We start from the raw sequence: 16,276 nt of genomic DNA, 5'->3' as shown, positions 1-16,276 counted from the left end.
CATTTCCTGTTCATAACTTTTGCAATATGTGCTGCTGGCCAAATTGCACTACCTGAAAAGGTTGTTTTCAAAAATATTTACTTATTTCAAAGAGTAAAAGAAAATAAAATCATTACATTTAAAATGTAATTTAAAGTTTAGTTTTGCTTGCAAATAATAATATTTAAGCTAACATATTTGAGATACTTTATGGTGTATAAAAAGTTTAATTAAAAATGTATTTTTCTCAAATATTACCTTTGACATAACTTGAAAATCCTCTAGAGTTGCTCTTCCTCTTCTTGACTTTTCTCGCTTGTGTTTGTGTTTGTCGAGTTCCCATTTTGTTTTTTTGTGTTATGTTGTTCTCCTTGAAGTTTTTCAATATTTTTCCGACCGGGTCCAGAGGGGGAAAATGGGAATGAAATTCCGTTTGCCACTTTGCATTTAATCAACTTTATCGCATGCATGTAAATCGTATGCAGGCGCAAATAAACTAAACAGGCGGAGGTGAAATTATAATGAAAATAAAAACTCATTTGCATATGCGTAGCTGTCATTTCTCGATTCAAAAAATGGTTGGTTAGTATGGCAAAAAAAAAAGTAACATAACAAAAACAAAAAATGGATATTAAAGTATTATTTTTATTATGCTTCTCTTGTTTTCTATTGTTTTATTAGATTCTTTTAAAATGTTTATCCAATTTTTTGAGCCACATTTGTTCTACTCATTTGAAAATTGACTCTCTAATTTTGTACAACTGGCTTGAATTCTTAAGCTCTTGAATTTTGTTTTTGAGACTGCAGGGTGCTTTTATTTTTGATTTGTTTACTCCGGCCGCTTGGCCATCTGCCATTGAAATGGAGATCGGGTTTTGGGATCGGGAAACTGAGAGCTGTCGCTGCATAAATTTGCAGTCCATTTCAAGTTGGCTCATCGCTTTGATGTTTGATTTATTGCACGCTGACGGGGGGAGGTTTGGAGGGTTACCAGGGGGTGTGGGGGCTACAAAAGGGGTTCAAGTAAAAGGGGAAGGGGGGTGGAGAAAGGGGAGGGGGGGAGGGGGAAAGGGAAGGGGGGTTAGGCTGAAGTGGGTTGGAGTGCCATGGAGTGGGCTTATCGGCCGACATGCCAGACAATTGTGAATGGCAACTGCAATTGGAATTGACAGTGGCGGACTGGCAACCGATTGAAGAGGGGGTGAAAGGGAAAGGAACGAAGAGGGGAGATGGGGGGGAGGGGAGGGGAGGGGATAAGGGACTGTATCAGGTGCTGACTTTGATAAGCAAATAAATGGATGAGACAGGCAAACAATCCGGTGATGCTTTCCAATTCCATTATGGATTCTCTGCCCTTGCTGTGCTTTTCCCTATTTATTTATTCTAAAGGTCACTTACGAGTGGAGGAAAAAAAGGACAACGCAAGTGAAGTGGGTTAAGGTTAGCAGTGGCTCTTTTTAAAATAACCTTGGGTTATAAGTTTAGATATCTATTGAAATAAGTATCAAAGCATTAATTATTTAATATAGTTCTGAAAGGATTTTCTCTTATTTGAACGTAGTTACTTAAACAGCTCATAGAACTTTAAAATGCAAGTTAAAATCACTCACTTATTTCACTCCTTATGCCCATGAACCGCACTGTCTGCGATCATTAGTAAAGTTTCCCGATAAACCCAACGATTGGCTCTTGGACTTGGGATTTCGCATTCATTCAACTGATTAAACTGTTGGCTTGTTCTTACAGTTTTCCCCTTCCCCCTCCCCCCTCTCATATATATATCCATCTCCCTCGAACACTTTGGCCCTATCTCTGTCGCTCTGATTGCGGCTTTGGCTGGAAATGTGTGCAAATAATATTTCGTGTAATTGCAATTAGCGCCAAAAAGGTTTTCACCGCTGCTCGAATCTGCTGAAAGGAGCAGCCGTGTCTTCTCATTTCCCCCCACCCACTTTTCCACCACCTTCCGCCGCCCCCCGCTTTTCACCACTCTATATCCATCCGCCTCCTTCACTTTTTTATACATCTCTATTTGTTGTTTACCTTTGCGAGGAAATGCGTTCGTGCGAATTGCGATTTCTTCGATGCTTCAATTTCACATGTACAGGTGAAGAAATTAATTGAAATTAAACATGAAAATGAACCAAACCTAAATTACATTAAAGAAATCAACATTATTTTGATATATTTTCGAAACGCTCGGACCTAATAAATTGCTTTTAAAAGGCCTTGAGTAGCAAAGCTGAAATATATTTAAAAACCTAATTTAATCATTTGTTTTCCGCCGTGTACATATGCCATGTACCTAGGCGCCAGGAAATCAATGTTTAAAAGGGAAGCTGAAACTGCTGCTGACGCCTTTTCCGACACCCTCCTGCTGGCTTGTTAATTTGCCAAAGCAAAACAAAAAAAAAATACGAGAGAAGAACCCAAAAGATATTGAAGGTGCCAGGTCCACAAACTCAACTGGCATCCGCATATTTCTTAACCCCGAAACCCCAAAAACTCGAAAGGAAAGAAAGCAGGCACTAAACCGACTAAATAAAGGCAAAGAAAAACAATGAGGGAAAACAAAGGAAAAAGTCGAGTAAATGTTCCTTGGGTTCGTGTAAAATAGTTAAAGTTATGAGCCAAAATGGAGCCAAAGAGCAAAATCAACTCGCACACACACACTCAAGCACTTGAACAGTGCAACAGTGTATGTGTGTGTGTGTTTGTGTATGTATGAGGGTTTTGGGGCGCGAGTAATTCACATTTCGAGCACGTTTCGCTTTTATGCTCTTAAATGGCGAGTGTATCTGTGCAGGACCTCCACTCTGCACATGTGTGCTGTCTGTGGCAAAACGATAATTTTGTTGATGATGCCATGATTATAAGTTTTAGCCTCCTAGCGAGGGCCCTCAACTCGCCGAGGGGAACAATAGCGACTAGGAAACAGCAAAGAAATTCGAATATGGCGATTACTCACGGCAAAAATACCCGTTGTCAGGTGTTTAATACCTGATCTACCAAAGAATTAACAAACCTTTTTATAACATTTGGTAGGATATTTATCTCAAAAAGTGCTGAATAATTAAAAAAAAAATTATTTGATACCTATTTTTGTTACTTTTATACTCTGTGATCTAATGAGATCATTTCTAATTTCTAATTCTAATTCTGATCTGCTTAATTTAGGGTTTGTTATTTTTTTTATTTTTGTATTTCTTCGCTATGTTTTTATAAGAATGGTGTACTCAACAGTCCAAAGTTCACCACTTCTTAAAGGGTATCAGCTTTCAACTTATAGAAGACCTGCCGACCGTCACCGGGCGCAATCTGGGGTTCAAGTGGCGTGTCTGCCAGCCGCGTATCTGTGCCACATGTATCCGTATCTGTATCTGTATCCGTATCTGTGTCTATTCCTAAGTAAATTACACACACACACACACACACACACCCTCACATACATAGATAGTGAGGAAGGACTGCGGATGCGGGAATGACCCACATAAATAGCCGCGTGCCTCGACTCCAGTCGGCTCTTTATTGGCACGTACCAAACAAAGCAGCGGAAAATAATACTAAAATCAGAAAAGGGCAGAAAAAAAGGGAAAAATAAGTAGAAGGGGGGAAAACCATTCAACAGTTTCACAGACACATTTTTCATTATGGAACTTGAATTGAATTTTCACTCTGCCGTCGCCGCACGAGTAAATGGCCCCAAAAATGTTGGCCCCAAATCGATTGATCTGCTCAATATTTCATAAGTCGCCCTCAAAATGAAGTGACATCTGGACAGGGGAAGCGCATACTCAACTGGAGATATGCATCATTAGCAGGCCAGCATACGTATACGTAATTTCTTGCCCCCAAAATATTTGTCTAATAAATTGTGTATTTATTGCCTGTGCTTGTAAGTAGCCATAAATTTTGCAAACATGACATGGCCAAGTTTCCTCCGTTCTGCTATTGATTTATTATGATTTTTTGTTGTCTTTTGTCTTTTGTTTTCTGTCATCTTGGCGAATCTTCAACTTTATGGCCTACGCAAAAACTGTTGCACGATGTTTTCCAGTGGGGAGAGAAGGGAGAGTTGCATGTTGCTGCTGCGAGGAATTGTGGCATGTTGCTTCTGCTGCTGTCGACAGGCGCATTAACTGTTTGCTCGCCAGATTTTGGCCAGACAATGTGAAAATGTTTGCACTGCACTCGCCCGTCAGCTGCTTTTGGTTTCAGTTCAGTTCAGTTCGGTTCGTATCGCTTGGTTTCGGTTATTACTGCTGGTTTAAACCGTGATGTTTCCACCCTTCTGCCATGAATATTGCACTTTTTTAGTCTGCTTGTATTTTTTGCCATGGCTAAAAATGTCTGGCGCTAATGCCGGGCTCCAATCAAGGCATCAGCATCAGCAAAACACTTGATGGTCTCTGTTTTGTGTTTCACAAAGCCAAAGAGAAACAGAGTGAGAAGCGAGTAAAAACTCCTCTTTAAATATTTTAAAATTGAAGGAGTCTTTTAAGGGAAATTATAAGAAATTAATGCCTACTCTTATGGTGCTCGTAGCCATCTTCTAGGCATTTCTGTTCGCCTGCTCTAGCGAGAACTATCGAAATTGTATCATACTGTTGTGTAGAAAAGAAGATTTTTACGATTTTTAGTAAATTCTTCAAATTTTTCCATCGCTTTTCTAGCATACCTTGAAGTTGCGGCCACTTTGAGGGGTATGCAAACTTGCCAAGTTTTTCCTTGGATTTTTCTTCAACTTTTTCTCCAGATGGTGTTGCATGTGTATGCGTAAATGTACATGTGAGCCTGTGTGTGTGTGTGTGTGTGTGTGTTTACTTAGTGGAGTCGTAAGTCGAGAGTTGAGACTTCGCTGGCACGCTAATGTTGTTTTTGTTGACTCTGCTCTCGAATCCATGGCAATGTCCTCGGCATTTATTATTATTTTTGCCAGCACTTATGGCATTAGGCTGCCAAATTATTTGGAAACCCACTGCAAGAAGATAAAATGCCTCCCCAGAAAATTCAATTTGCACAACAGCAGCAGTATGGTGGATTTGTTTCGCTTCTATATTTCTATATAAAATATATATATGCTGCCTTCGAGATACAATATTTCAAATATTTAGCTTAAAACGTAATGCTTACAAATGGATGGAATGATTTAACATAGTTGTGGATCTGGGCGATAATAAGGTTTAAATAGTTTAAGAAAATGGTGAGAGATAACCACAAACATGATTAAGAGTACGAGTAAAAAAAAAAACTATAATGAAAACATATTCGTTTAGTCGTTAAACATATACGTTTTACTTGTATATTATTTTAGTTTATGTTTAGATCAGTCTGTGTGCAAGCACTGCTAAATGAAAGTCTCTTAAAAAAATGTTTAATTTAACTAACCGAAGTTAAATAACTATCAAAAAAAAAGGAGATAAAAATAAATCGTGAGTAGGTTGTTCCTTTTTCGAGTTTCAGGCCAGGCAGAAGAGCTTCCTCCAAAATGAAGGGGTGGGCGGCAGGGTTGTGGGCACTAGGCCCTCCCAAATGGCTGTGTCGAACACATCCTTGACTTTGTCCTGCGAACGAGATAATACGGTTATTAATCACTGCCTAATTAAATCAATAAAGCCCCGCAAAATGTTCTCCCGCATTGATTGCTGCTCTTGTTCGGCTGCAATAAAATATATTTTACCCATAATTAACTAATTGTCTGTGCATTAATTCAATGGTGAGTTTATTTTAAGAGATGAACTCGCTTTAGTAATCTATTTATTTCGAAATTATTGGTTTATGCATTGATTGTGGGTTACCCACAAAAGGAAAATTAATTCTTCCGTTGTTTCTACACCACTGAGCATCTAAATAGGCAACTTAATACAATTGTTTGTATATCTATGTATCTTATTTTACAGCAACTAGCGAAGAACTTTCACAACAAATTGTCACCATCATCATTATTTTTATTATCATCATCATGCTCAAGTACTTTATAATTTGTTGCAATCGCTTCATCTTCGCTGTTGCCTTCTTTTGTGGGCATGGAGCGGGGGATAGCTCAAAAGGGGGCGTGGCAGAAGCTACTACCTTCGGGGAAATCCACGCAGAGTGCAATGCACGGCTGTCAGAAGCGACGGCGTTTAGTCGGAAGTGTTGCGGCAAACAAGGGGAATCCCCCTTTGCCTTCTATATACACACAGATATATGTATATATATTTATATATATCGCTCTTTCCCTCTTAACCGCACAATTATGATTATTGTGTGTGTCTGTGTGTGTGGGTGAGTTTGTTCCGTGTGACAAGGCGACTCAAAAGGATAAAACCCGAGCAGGACCACAACGAGCTGCTTCCCACAGGAGAACGTCTCCTTTTGGCTGTGGAATTTAGCCAGGCGTATTTTTATTTCCAGGAGGCTTCCTTTCGCCAAAATACCCCTTACGATATTGGGGGTATGCCCTTTATAAGTTGGACCTTATTAAAGATTTCCCTTAGAAAATACAGCACTTAACAATTGAAAATAACAAACCTTTTAAAGCTGATCCAAGTTCAAAAATAATTAACTTAACTTTGATTTTTTATACATTATTTTCGTTTACGGTACCTTGTCAGTTTACTCCCCGAAATGCCAAAAAGAGTGCACCATTTTTTTCAAGTGTTTACACGTGACAGCCGCACTGAAGTCGCAGACCCAGAGCAATGACACTTGTCTGCCTTTTGGCTTTAATTAATATGAGGTACTCCCTCCAACCAACGACCACCACCACCTTATTTTCCCATTTCACGAATTTCCCCCGCTTTTCACGCCGGACTGACTAACTCACCTGTGTGGCTGACGAAGTCTCAATGTATTTTGCGCCAATTGTTGTTGCCAAATCCCAGGCGTCTGCATATGAAATTGCTTTCTCGCCGTTTGTCTGCAAAAAAAAAAAAAATAAATAAATAAAGAAAGGAAACCAAAAAAAATCAAGTTAGCTTCAAGGCAAATGAAATCAAATAAGAATTTCATAAATATTTGAATCGGAGCAGCCAGATAAATAATGATAAACTCGCTCGCGGGCAACAGGAGCATTAATAAATCAACTGGAATCAGGATTCAGAGCAAAGGACTCACCTGCAGTTTGTTAAGGACATTTGGACTGGTGCGAAGATCGGCCTGAGTGCCAACCAAAATCAAAGCGGCCTTGGTCTTGGCAAACTTGGGCGCCCACTTGGCCTTGATGGCCCGAAATGATTCCGGCTTGACCACCGAGAAGCAGAGCAGGAAGACATCGCTGTCGGGATAGCAGAGCTCCCTCAGAGGATCCAAAGTGTCCTGGCCAGCGGTATCACAAAGGGTCAAGTGCACCGGGCTCTCGTTCACATTGACATCGGCTAGAAGGAGGAAAATCAATTAATAAGTAAGTGAAATGAAAGTCAGGCATTACTTTTACTACTTAATAAACCTTTTTAAAAAAATTAAAAAAGGAAATAACAAATTTATTTCGTAATGTCATAACCTTAGTTCTCAGTTTCAATGGTTTCCCACTTTCCACATTTCATTTAAAATGAATCAATCAATTCATTTACGGGTGTGTGTGTGTGTTTGTTGGCCTGGTTTTTGGTTCGATTTAATTGCAAAATATGTAAATTACTCACACACTTCAGCCCTTTCTCTTTCGCACATTGTGATTGCATTTTGCTGTCGGAATTTAATTTAATTTAAAATGCTTTACCCAATCCTTTTGTTGTCCCCTCCACGCAAGTGCACATTTTTGGCATTCCAGCACACCAACACACTAACACTCACACACACACATACAGAGAGACAGACACATTTAGCAATAGTGGACACGCACACAGACGCACGACAGGTAGCACTTTGACTTTTCCAGATGGGGAAAAAAGACAACGACAACGCAAAAACAAGCTGGAAAATTGAAGATGCCTGAAATTTGTCAAATTCATTCAGTTTTCCACTTTCATTTCCGCAAGTCTGAAATATTTGTTGTACACAAACTACATTAAAAAGTCAGGAAAATTGGAAAGTGAGTTAACAAAAATAGATGAAAATATTTAAAGATAAAGTAGAAAAACCATCGATACAGAATAATAATAAGAAGTAGAAGAAAATGACAAAAAAAAACTTGAACCCAAAAAATTATGCTTAAAAATTTTCATTGTTTATTTATGAGTCATAGAATTCATAAAATGCATTGCGGTCAACTAATTTGCAGATTACAATTTAAACAAAAGCCACAAAATCCTAATTGCATCGAAAAAAAACACAAAAAAAACACAAATAATCTTCTAACTGCAATTTTGGTTTTTAAAGTTGAATTTTTGAGGAGCCCTTTTCCCAGTTAATGAATATTTGTTTCCTCGTTCATACATATATGTTTGAGGAATGCAATGTGATAACATCTGTTTAATTACCACCAACATTGCATTGATGCCTATTTTCCCACAACTCGAACTAAGCTGGAAAAGCGTGAGGATAATGAAAACGGGGGCGTGGAGCATCAACAATGAAACGCCAGCAAGTGAATTAGTAAAAGCGCTGTGCAGGGGAAACTCCTGCCATTTTCCACCCACTTTTCCGCCACCTCTCATGTGTGCAAAGAACATTCATATTTAAACGCAAGCGAAAATGATTTGAATGATGCTTGGGTGGGAGGCAAAAGGTGGTGCTGTGGTGTTTGCCGAGTTTACACTTAAAGCAAACTAAAAAGAAATAGGAAAAAATGGGTAATAATAGGAATTATTCACCTTATTGTAGAAATTGATTGGTAGAAATAACAATAGGACTTTCTAAAACTTTTTGGTTTATATAATATGGTATTTGAAATGGATTCTTAATTTTTTTTAGAGTGTTCTGCTGCTTTGGCTTCGGCTTGGCTTGTTTTTAACACGCCCCGCGAAGCAGATTTGACCTCGCGTTTGCCACCATCAACCATCCGCCTTCCGCCATCCGCCATCCGCCATCCGTCGTCCAACATGCAACGTTCCACAACGTACGTTCAACGTTCAACGTGGAACATTCAACATCCGAACCCCGCGGACTGTGTCCATGTCCTATCTAAAAGTTAATCATGGCAACCTTCCCTTCCATTCAATGCAGCCTCCTCCGACTGTTTGGCCTGCGTAAATAAAGTTGCCCGGCTGCCCTGCTCGGGGATTTTTAATCAGCCTGCCGCATGAAGCACGTAGCACGTAGCTGCAAACAGCTAGCTGGTTGCAGGTTGCAGATTTCAGATGGTAAGGTGGTAGGTGGGTAGGTTGCAACGAAGGTCGCCCGACCCATGGCTCATGTAAAATAAATTTAATTTGTGCAGCCCATGAAATTCATGAATACATTTTGAGAGGGGCGGCTCCCACCAAAAGCCAAAAACCGAAAGTCCAAAGCCAAAAGCTTGACGTTGATGTGACTTCATCTCTGGCCTAAAACCGCCGCCTCTTTCCGTTTAATGGAGCTTAACAAAAAACGTGCACCTCATTTCATTCGATGGATTTTCTGGCCCATGGTGTTTACTTCTTAAAGAGAAAAACGAGAGAACTGTGCAAGTTTTCCTTTCTTTTTTAATTTTTACAAATATTTTTAGGGGTTTTCGAGAGGGAGACAGATTTCCTCAGAACTCGCATTTCTAAAAATACACCCTATTATTACGTATTACTTTTCCCATTTCATTGTGCAAAATTTCTTGAGCTACGTCATTGTTGCTTTATTAGTTGCCGGCATTTCTTGGCCATTTCGCCAGCCGAAAAGTGTAAAAGTGGAAATCAATGCCGGAATACACAAGGCGCATTCAATGCCATTCCATTTGCTTTCGTCTTTTGCACAAAAGGGAAATTGTTTGCCAGCTCAGCTGAAAATCGCTTTACGCGAACGGCAGAGAACAAAAACAGTGAAGTGAAGTGTGTAGTGAAGTGCGATTCTCTTGGCTGAGGCAAAGAAAAAAAAAACCAAGAAGGAAAGCCAGACAATGGCAAAGGTTTGGGACAAAGGGCGAGCATCGTTAGCGGTTGAGGAAAAGCTCGAGGAGGAGCACCCAACCAACATGTGTACATGTGTGTGCAACAGCAGCAGAAGTAGAAGTAGCAGCAAGTGAGCAATTGTGTAATTGTGGGCCAAGAAGTCAGCTTTCCCTCCTTTTTCTCCTTTCGCCTTTCCTGCTGACTCAACCTTATTGACACCTAATTGAGTCGGAGTTCGCTTCCTTCATGTGTCACAGCTTGAGGGTTATAGATGGAGCGCAATTGCTCAGCCAATTAACGATCGAGGACTTGCCTTAAAAGAAGAAATCCAACAATTTGACGCACTTAGTGCAAGTAAATTAGCCGACCCCCTGCTCTAATTAGTTGCTAAACTTATGCCTAATGGCCGAACTATGCCAAAGTCTTGGCCCTTGGGCGAAATATGCCAAAGGGGGATGGGGAAAATAAAAGATAGAGAGCAGCACAAGTGCACAGTTAGGAAAATGGAGGTGGAAAGTAGCTGGGAAAAGGCTCTGAAAATTGCACGGAATGTGCTGTGCGCCAGGCAAAAGTTGAGAGCCAGCTATGCTTGGTATTCAGAGACCCGGCCAATTGTTGCTAAAAGCCGGGCTGACAACGGGGGACACGCGGCGTATGCGTAATTTCATTCCCAACAAACGACAGAAGGGACGATAGCAGCTGGTATAGGACAACCCTGACTAACAAAAAAAAAAAAAGAGAGAGAGGGGAAAAAATAGAAGTGACATCCCTAGCATTTCAGGCCGAATGAAATGTTTCAAATAGAATTCCCCCCCACCCCCCACAAAAAAACACAAAAAATAAAGCTGCAATCCTAGCATTTTGCCCACTTCAAAAGGGGACATTCAATTAGCAGGACAGGCAAACAGTAACGAAACAGACCAGGATATTTTTAACCGATATGCAAAAATGTCAACCTGATAGTCAGTAAGAACCCAAGATATGACTATTTTCATTTACAACCCAAAATCTTTAATTGAAGCTTTAAGCAAAAGTATTCAAAATGTATCTAAATGATTAAAATAGTGGCTAACGCTTCTTATCAAATAACTTTTTAATTACTTGATGCTTTAAATTTTCAAAACTGCCTGCGAAAAACAGCATATAAAAGCGGAAAATTCACCTGCAACTCAGTGTAGTACACCTCTTTGAATCTGTTGAATTATTCCACGATTATCTGCAGGCGAATTCGGCCAGGACTCACTCGCCTTTTCCACAAAAACACACACACAAGTACAGAAGCCACTGACTGAGTGGCAGGCAACACAGTTTTTGAACCCAGAACCCCAGAACCGAGCATGCAGAGAAGTGCAAATTCATGCAAAATTTTATTAAAATCAGCCCCAGGGGCCCGGTGAGGGGTTAACCTGGCTGACGGCAGTCTCGAGTGCCAGACAGACGATGGCCAAGGGTTAAAGCTGCCAACGGGGGGGTTAAAGGGCTATGGGTCGAGGGCTAAGCATAATTCAATCAATTGAACATGGGAAAAACAGGGGGCTACAAAAAAAAAAAAAAAAAAAAAAAAACGAACCCGAAACATAGTCAAGTTTTCACATTTTGTGCTTCTGTTGAATAACCGCAAATTTCAATTTTCCGTTCATTAAAATTCGTGAATAGCACAAAACACATCCACATACACACATACACACACACACACACACACACACACATTCGTTAAATGCGGAAGCAGTGAAAGTCGGAGATCCCAAAACTGTAGCCGACTTCCCACATTAATTCAGATCCAACATCCTTCACACGGAAAGCGGAAAACTCGGTACAGATTTCACAAATTGGTTTTCAACAAAATGAAAAATTCATATACGTGCCGAGCAGCCAGCTCAAGACCGATTCAACCCGAATTCCAGGCTCTGCGCTCTCCTTTAATCGAAACCAAGGCCGCAAAGGTCGGGCCAAGAAAAGGAGGCGAAAAGGGGGGTTCGGGCGTATAAGAAATGGAGGCCGTGTGAAATGGAAACCTGTTGAAGGGCGCCGTCAACGCGAACGGCGGGAAAACTGCCGACTCTACACTCACCATTATAAATGTCGGAGGCCGTGGGTATGTGCTCGGGATTAAAGCGGTTCTCCAGATACGAAAGGATCAGGTTCGTCTTGCCAACGGCACCATCGCCCACGAGAACGCACTTGATCGAAGGTTGGGATGGGGTGATACCTATCGAATAAAATATCAAATTTAATAACAAATAAAACAACAAATGATGTAAAAAAAAACGTATATTTCCATCGTATCTTTTAACCCTTTGAGGGGCAGTGGGAAGTATACTTCCCACCTGTTTCTTTGCCGTTTTTAATTAATCTCTTTCGCACTGCACTCGTTTTAGTAAAAATATATTATCATTTAGACTCTCAAATACTTATAAAAAGTTATAAAAAAAAAATTTTCGTGAAATTGTTATTAATTAATTAGTTATAAAAATTCAAACTTGAAAAAACTGTCGTGTTTTTGAATAAATTCAGCTGTGTGCAAACTACAGGTCCAAAAATTTTGAAAATTTTTTTCTGACGAGCATATACATTGAACAAAAACATATGTTTTTTTCAGAATTTTCGGCAGGCTAGTTTTCATGAAAAAATTTTTTTGAATAAGTTGAAAATAGTGTTATTTGACGAATCTTTCCGTTTGATTTCATTATTTGTTACGCTGCGAAATTCGGATATCAATGGTTGTACATAGGTTTTCGGGGTTGCTGATAACGATTTTGATATCAGTAGATTAATATCCAAAATTTCACAATTCCGATATCAGAATCGTAATCAGCGACCCCGAAAACCTATATACAACCATTAATACTGAAATTTCGCAAAAGAGAAAAATGTGCCCCTCAAAGGGTTAAACAATAGTAATAAATTAAGAAAAAGATTAATATTCTTAAAGTATTAGTACTAGTCTTGAATTGATTACAAATACTAACTAAACTGCAAACCTTGAGTATGTAAATTAAATAAGAAGCATTAAAGAAAGTTCTGCTTGTTAACTTAATATTCAAACTATTCAAAAATGTAATAAAGGATTTTAAGCAACAGCTTTTGATAAGATTATAAATTCTCTTAGGCTCTGCATTGTAACGAGTTGAAACTTTTTAAAGCCCAATTTTAAAATGATTTTAAATGCTTAAATATGAACCGTAATAAACTGTTTAATCACTGGTATACTTTTACACACAGCTATCAAGATGAATTTCCTGGCGGAAACTTTTCCGCCGCCTCTCAGCCGGAAAAACTTTGATTCCAACGAACCGAACACTCACCCTTTTTGCCATCCTTTTTGGCCGTTGTTGCGGCCTCAGCTGTTGCTACTGTTGTTGCGGCTGCTGTTGCTGCGGTTGTCTTCTTTGATTTACGCTTACGCAGCAAGAATTTGGTGCCCTTGCCACTGCTGGCGGCACTGGTGTCGCTCAGCGATTGTTGCTGCAAAAACAAAGCGAAATTTAGATACCAGCTTGATGAAATTAGCCGAAACTATGTATTCTATAGACAAATGCATACAATTAAACTTGTTTGCAGTAATCGATTGTTGAATGATGCAGCTTGATAGATATTGTTTATAACAAATTCAAAGAGATATGCAAATTAGAAAAGTTATAGGCAATATAACAAAACAACTTATACAAATTAGAAAAGTTATAGGCTTAAAAGTGCTGGGATCTGGTCACTTTTCTGCAAATCAATTTTTAGCAAATTTGTCATAAATAATGACAAAACATCGACCAAAAAATCGAAAATAAACTAATAATGCAGCTTGGTATATATTTTAATAACAAAAATTCCTAGAGATATGTCAGTTGTAAATCGGATCAAAATTAGAAAAGTTGTGGGTTTAGAAGTGTCGGGATCTGGTCACTTTTCTGCAAAACCTGCAAAAAAGTTGCATACCAGCTAATATTTTTTTCATCTTTACCATTTTGCAGAATTTTTTCCTGCTTTTTTTGTTGTTTTGTTCAGCCTTTGATGTTTTTTTTTACCACCAATTATTGCACTAGTCGAGTGAATAAATATTTTGTATATTTGATTTATTCAGTGAACACAGAAAGGGCAAATACAGTGTAAGCGCTTTTTTTTAAGAACATTTAACAATTTAATTTATGAGCAACAGTTTGCAATTATTACTATTTGTTTGTTGGAGGTGATTAAATCAAATCGTTTTTACACCAGTAAAAAATAAACTTTATTTAATAAAGGAACCGCTTGAACAAATTACTGAAATATTTCAGAACGACTTCTCATTTTTTCTTGCTTTAATCACAGTAAAACTTTGCTGAGTATTAACAAGTACAATAAATTAATTTCAAATGAAGTGGCCTAAAAAAAAATGGTTTATTGTTTGCAGAGTGGAAATTGATTTGGATTAAAGGTCTTAAAGCGACATTCAGTTTATTTATTAATGGGTTATTAGCTGTTAATGGACGAGCACTTATTCTACGAAATGGTTGCTTATCAATCATTGTACAATTGCCAATTACAAGCCAAACTTATCGAAGGAAAAGCCAGGGAAAGCGCAAGTGTGTGTACTATCCTGTAATCCCAATATTGTTCCCGTTCGAGTGGGAAAACATATTTGCCAGACGCTATCTAAATCAATATCTAAATTGCTATGCGTTTTGTCGTTGTCAACTTGAGGAGGTTTCTCCTTCTACTCGCCATTTTCCTCGCAAGACTTTTCCATCCTTCGGTTGCCATTTTCCGCTTGTTAGGCGATAATATCGCATACAAGCACACGAAAGTGTAACTTCAAGTTGAGTGGTGGTGAGATGGGGGGAAAATGCCAGGGAAAAAGTCGAGCTCGAAATAAAAATGTATACAATCGATAGCACTAAAGCCAAAGAGGTTTGACCTTTAAGCGAAATTGAAAAGAATTGTTATACAATCGGTAAATCTGGCAATTAACCTTTTAAGTACAAATTACTGTTTGCTCTCCATGCCATTATTTAACTAATTTCTCCGAGCATTTCCTTAATGGCCATAATTTTGCCCCCCCCTCTCCTCGAGACTTTGATCAAACTTTTCCGGAGCATTTTCCACAGCTCTCAATCAACTATAAAAAAATTGAGAAAACACGGATGACTTAGTCCCCTTTCAAATTAAATTAAAACGTCTGTTTCCGGCTCTCTTTCACTTAACTTCCTCCTTAAGCTGACTAAAAATAATTCCTTTATTTTTTTGGCCATTTTTGGTACATAAAACCAAAAGTCAAAGCCAAGTTTCTCCTCTTGACAGCAACTTTGCTCCCAGCCAAAAGAAGGAAACTTTGCTCCGGAATATTCGTGTGTATATATGAATATATCTATATGTGTGTGTGTGTTTTTGTGTTTAAGTCTTAAACTAAATAAGCCCCCAAAACGTTAAGGGCCGGTCATGTCAAAAAACCCATTTCCCGGGGCGAGGGGAAAAACTTTACTCCTGGTTTTTTTGGTCATCGTAAATATGCAACTTTTTAATAATTTCATTTCGGCCATCGCTCCTCTGACGAAAATACTTATGTACTTATGATTTTATTTCCGAATGGTCCCGCAGTTTTTTTTTTTTGCATTAAAAGTTTGTCGCCTTAACCCTTGACATCCACTGTCCCACGAGGACCTCAAGTCGAGTCAAATAATTGTTGAAAAAATATTGGCTTTTTTCTCAGCGGGTGGCCAATGTAAATAATACATTTTTTTTAACCGAAAAACTTTTCTACGCCGGCTGCTAGTGGAACATATAGTTGGCCGGGTTATGGGAAAAGTCCTGCTGAGACAAGAAATGACTTTAGAGAGCAGGAATTGCAATAACAATAAGGATTAAATAAATCAAAACTGGAGAAGAGAGAACTCCTTTTGGCCACCAAGTTGGAGTTCGCAAAAACGAAGTAAATGCGAAAAGCAACTTAACTTTGAAACTAATTTTTTAGGGAAATTAAAGGAACGAAAAAACAATAACCCAACATAAAGAAGTCAATAAATATACGAAAGCAAAAGTAAGGACAATAAAATCTATGGGACAAGTTGTAACCTTTCGGTTGAGATTGGTGTTGCTGGCCTGTCTGCATGGCCATTAAAAGTTTTTTGTTTTGTCCAGCATGTAAATCATGCTTTAAATACAAGGACAAGGCCGCTTTACTGTGTGGGTGGAGGGCAGCAAACTTGAAAATGGGTCAAAGTTGTACTATGCATGCAAAGAAAAACCATCGAAAATATACTCGTATTTTAAGCAGGAAAATAAAGCAGAAACACCTGTCATATATTATATTTATCACTTTTTTTGCCTTTATTTTTTAATGTCTCAACACCCCACAACAAAACAGTTAGCCAACTGTTGACAGCCGCATA

General features: G+C 38.8%; 2 protein-coding genes across 7 annotated transcripts in view; one reads left to right on the top strand and one right to left on the bottom strand.

Moving 5' to 3' along the window:
- LOC108097501 (protein yippee-like) overlaps nucleotides 1-16,276 on the top strand; it is a 105,463-nt gene that overhangs the window by 64,643 nt on the left and 24,544 nt on the right. The window lies entirely within an intron of this gene.
- LOC108097496 overlaps nucleotides 5,012-16,276 on the bottom strand; it is a 48,647-nt gene continuing 37,382 nt past the window's right edge. For all 4 annotated transcript variants that reach the window (XM_017199802.2, XM_017199805.2, XM_017199803.2 and 1 more), the window contains 5 exons: nucleotides 13,223-13,382; nucleotides 11,989-12,126; nucleotides 7,078-7,337; nucleotides 6,788-6,880; nucleotides 5,012-5,543 (listed from right to left, as the gene is read on the bottom strand). In XM_017199802.2, coding sequence (XP_017055291.1) covers nucleotides 5,439-5,543; nucleotides 6,788-6,880; nucleotides 7,078-7,337; nucleotides 11,989-12,126; nucleotides 13,223-13,382 — 756 coding nt within the window. In that variant the 3' untranslated portion in view covers nucleotides 5,012-5,438. The remainder of the gene's footprint in view (nucleotides 5,544-6,787; nucleotides 6,881-7,077; nucleotides 7,338-11,988; nucleotides 12,127-13,222; nucleotides 13,383-16,276) is intronic.

The sequence above is a fragment of the Drosophila ficusphila genome, unplaced genomic scaffold (assembly GCF_018152265.1).
Source record: "Drosophila ficusphila isolate 14025-0441.05 unplaced genomic scaffold, ASM1815226v1 contig_197, whole genome shotgun sequence".
Classification (NCBI taxonomy): domain Eukaryota; kingdom Metazoa; phylum Arthropoda; class Insecta; order Diptera; family Drosophilidae; genus Drosophila; species Drosophila ficusphila.
This window is presented reverse-complemented; position numbering and strand designations above follow the sequence as displayed.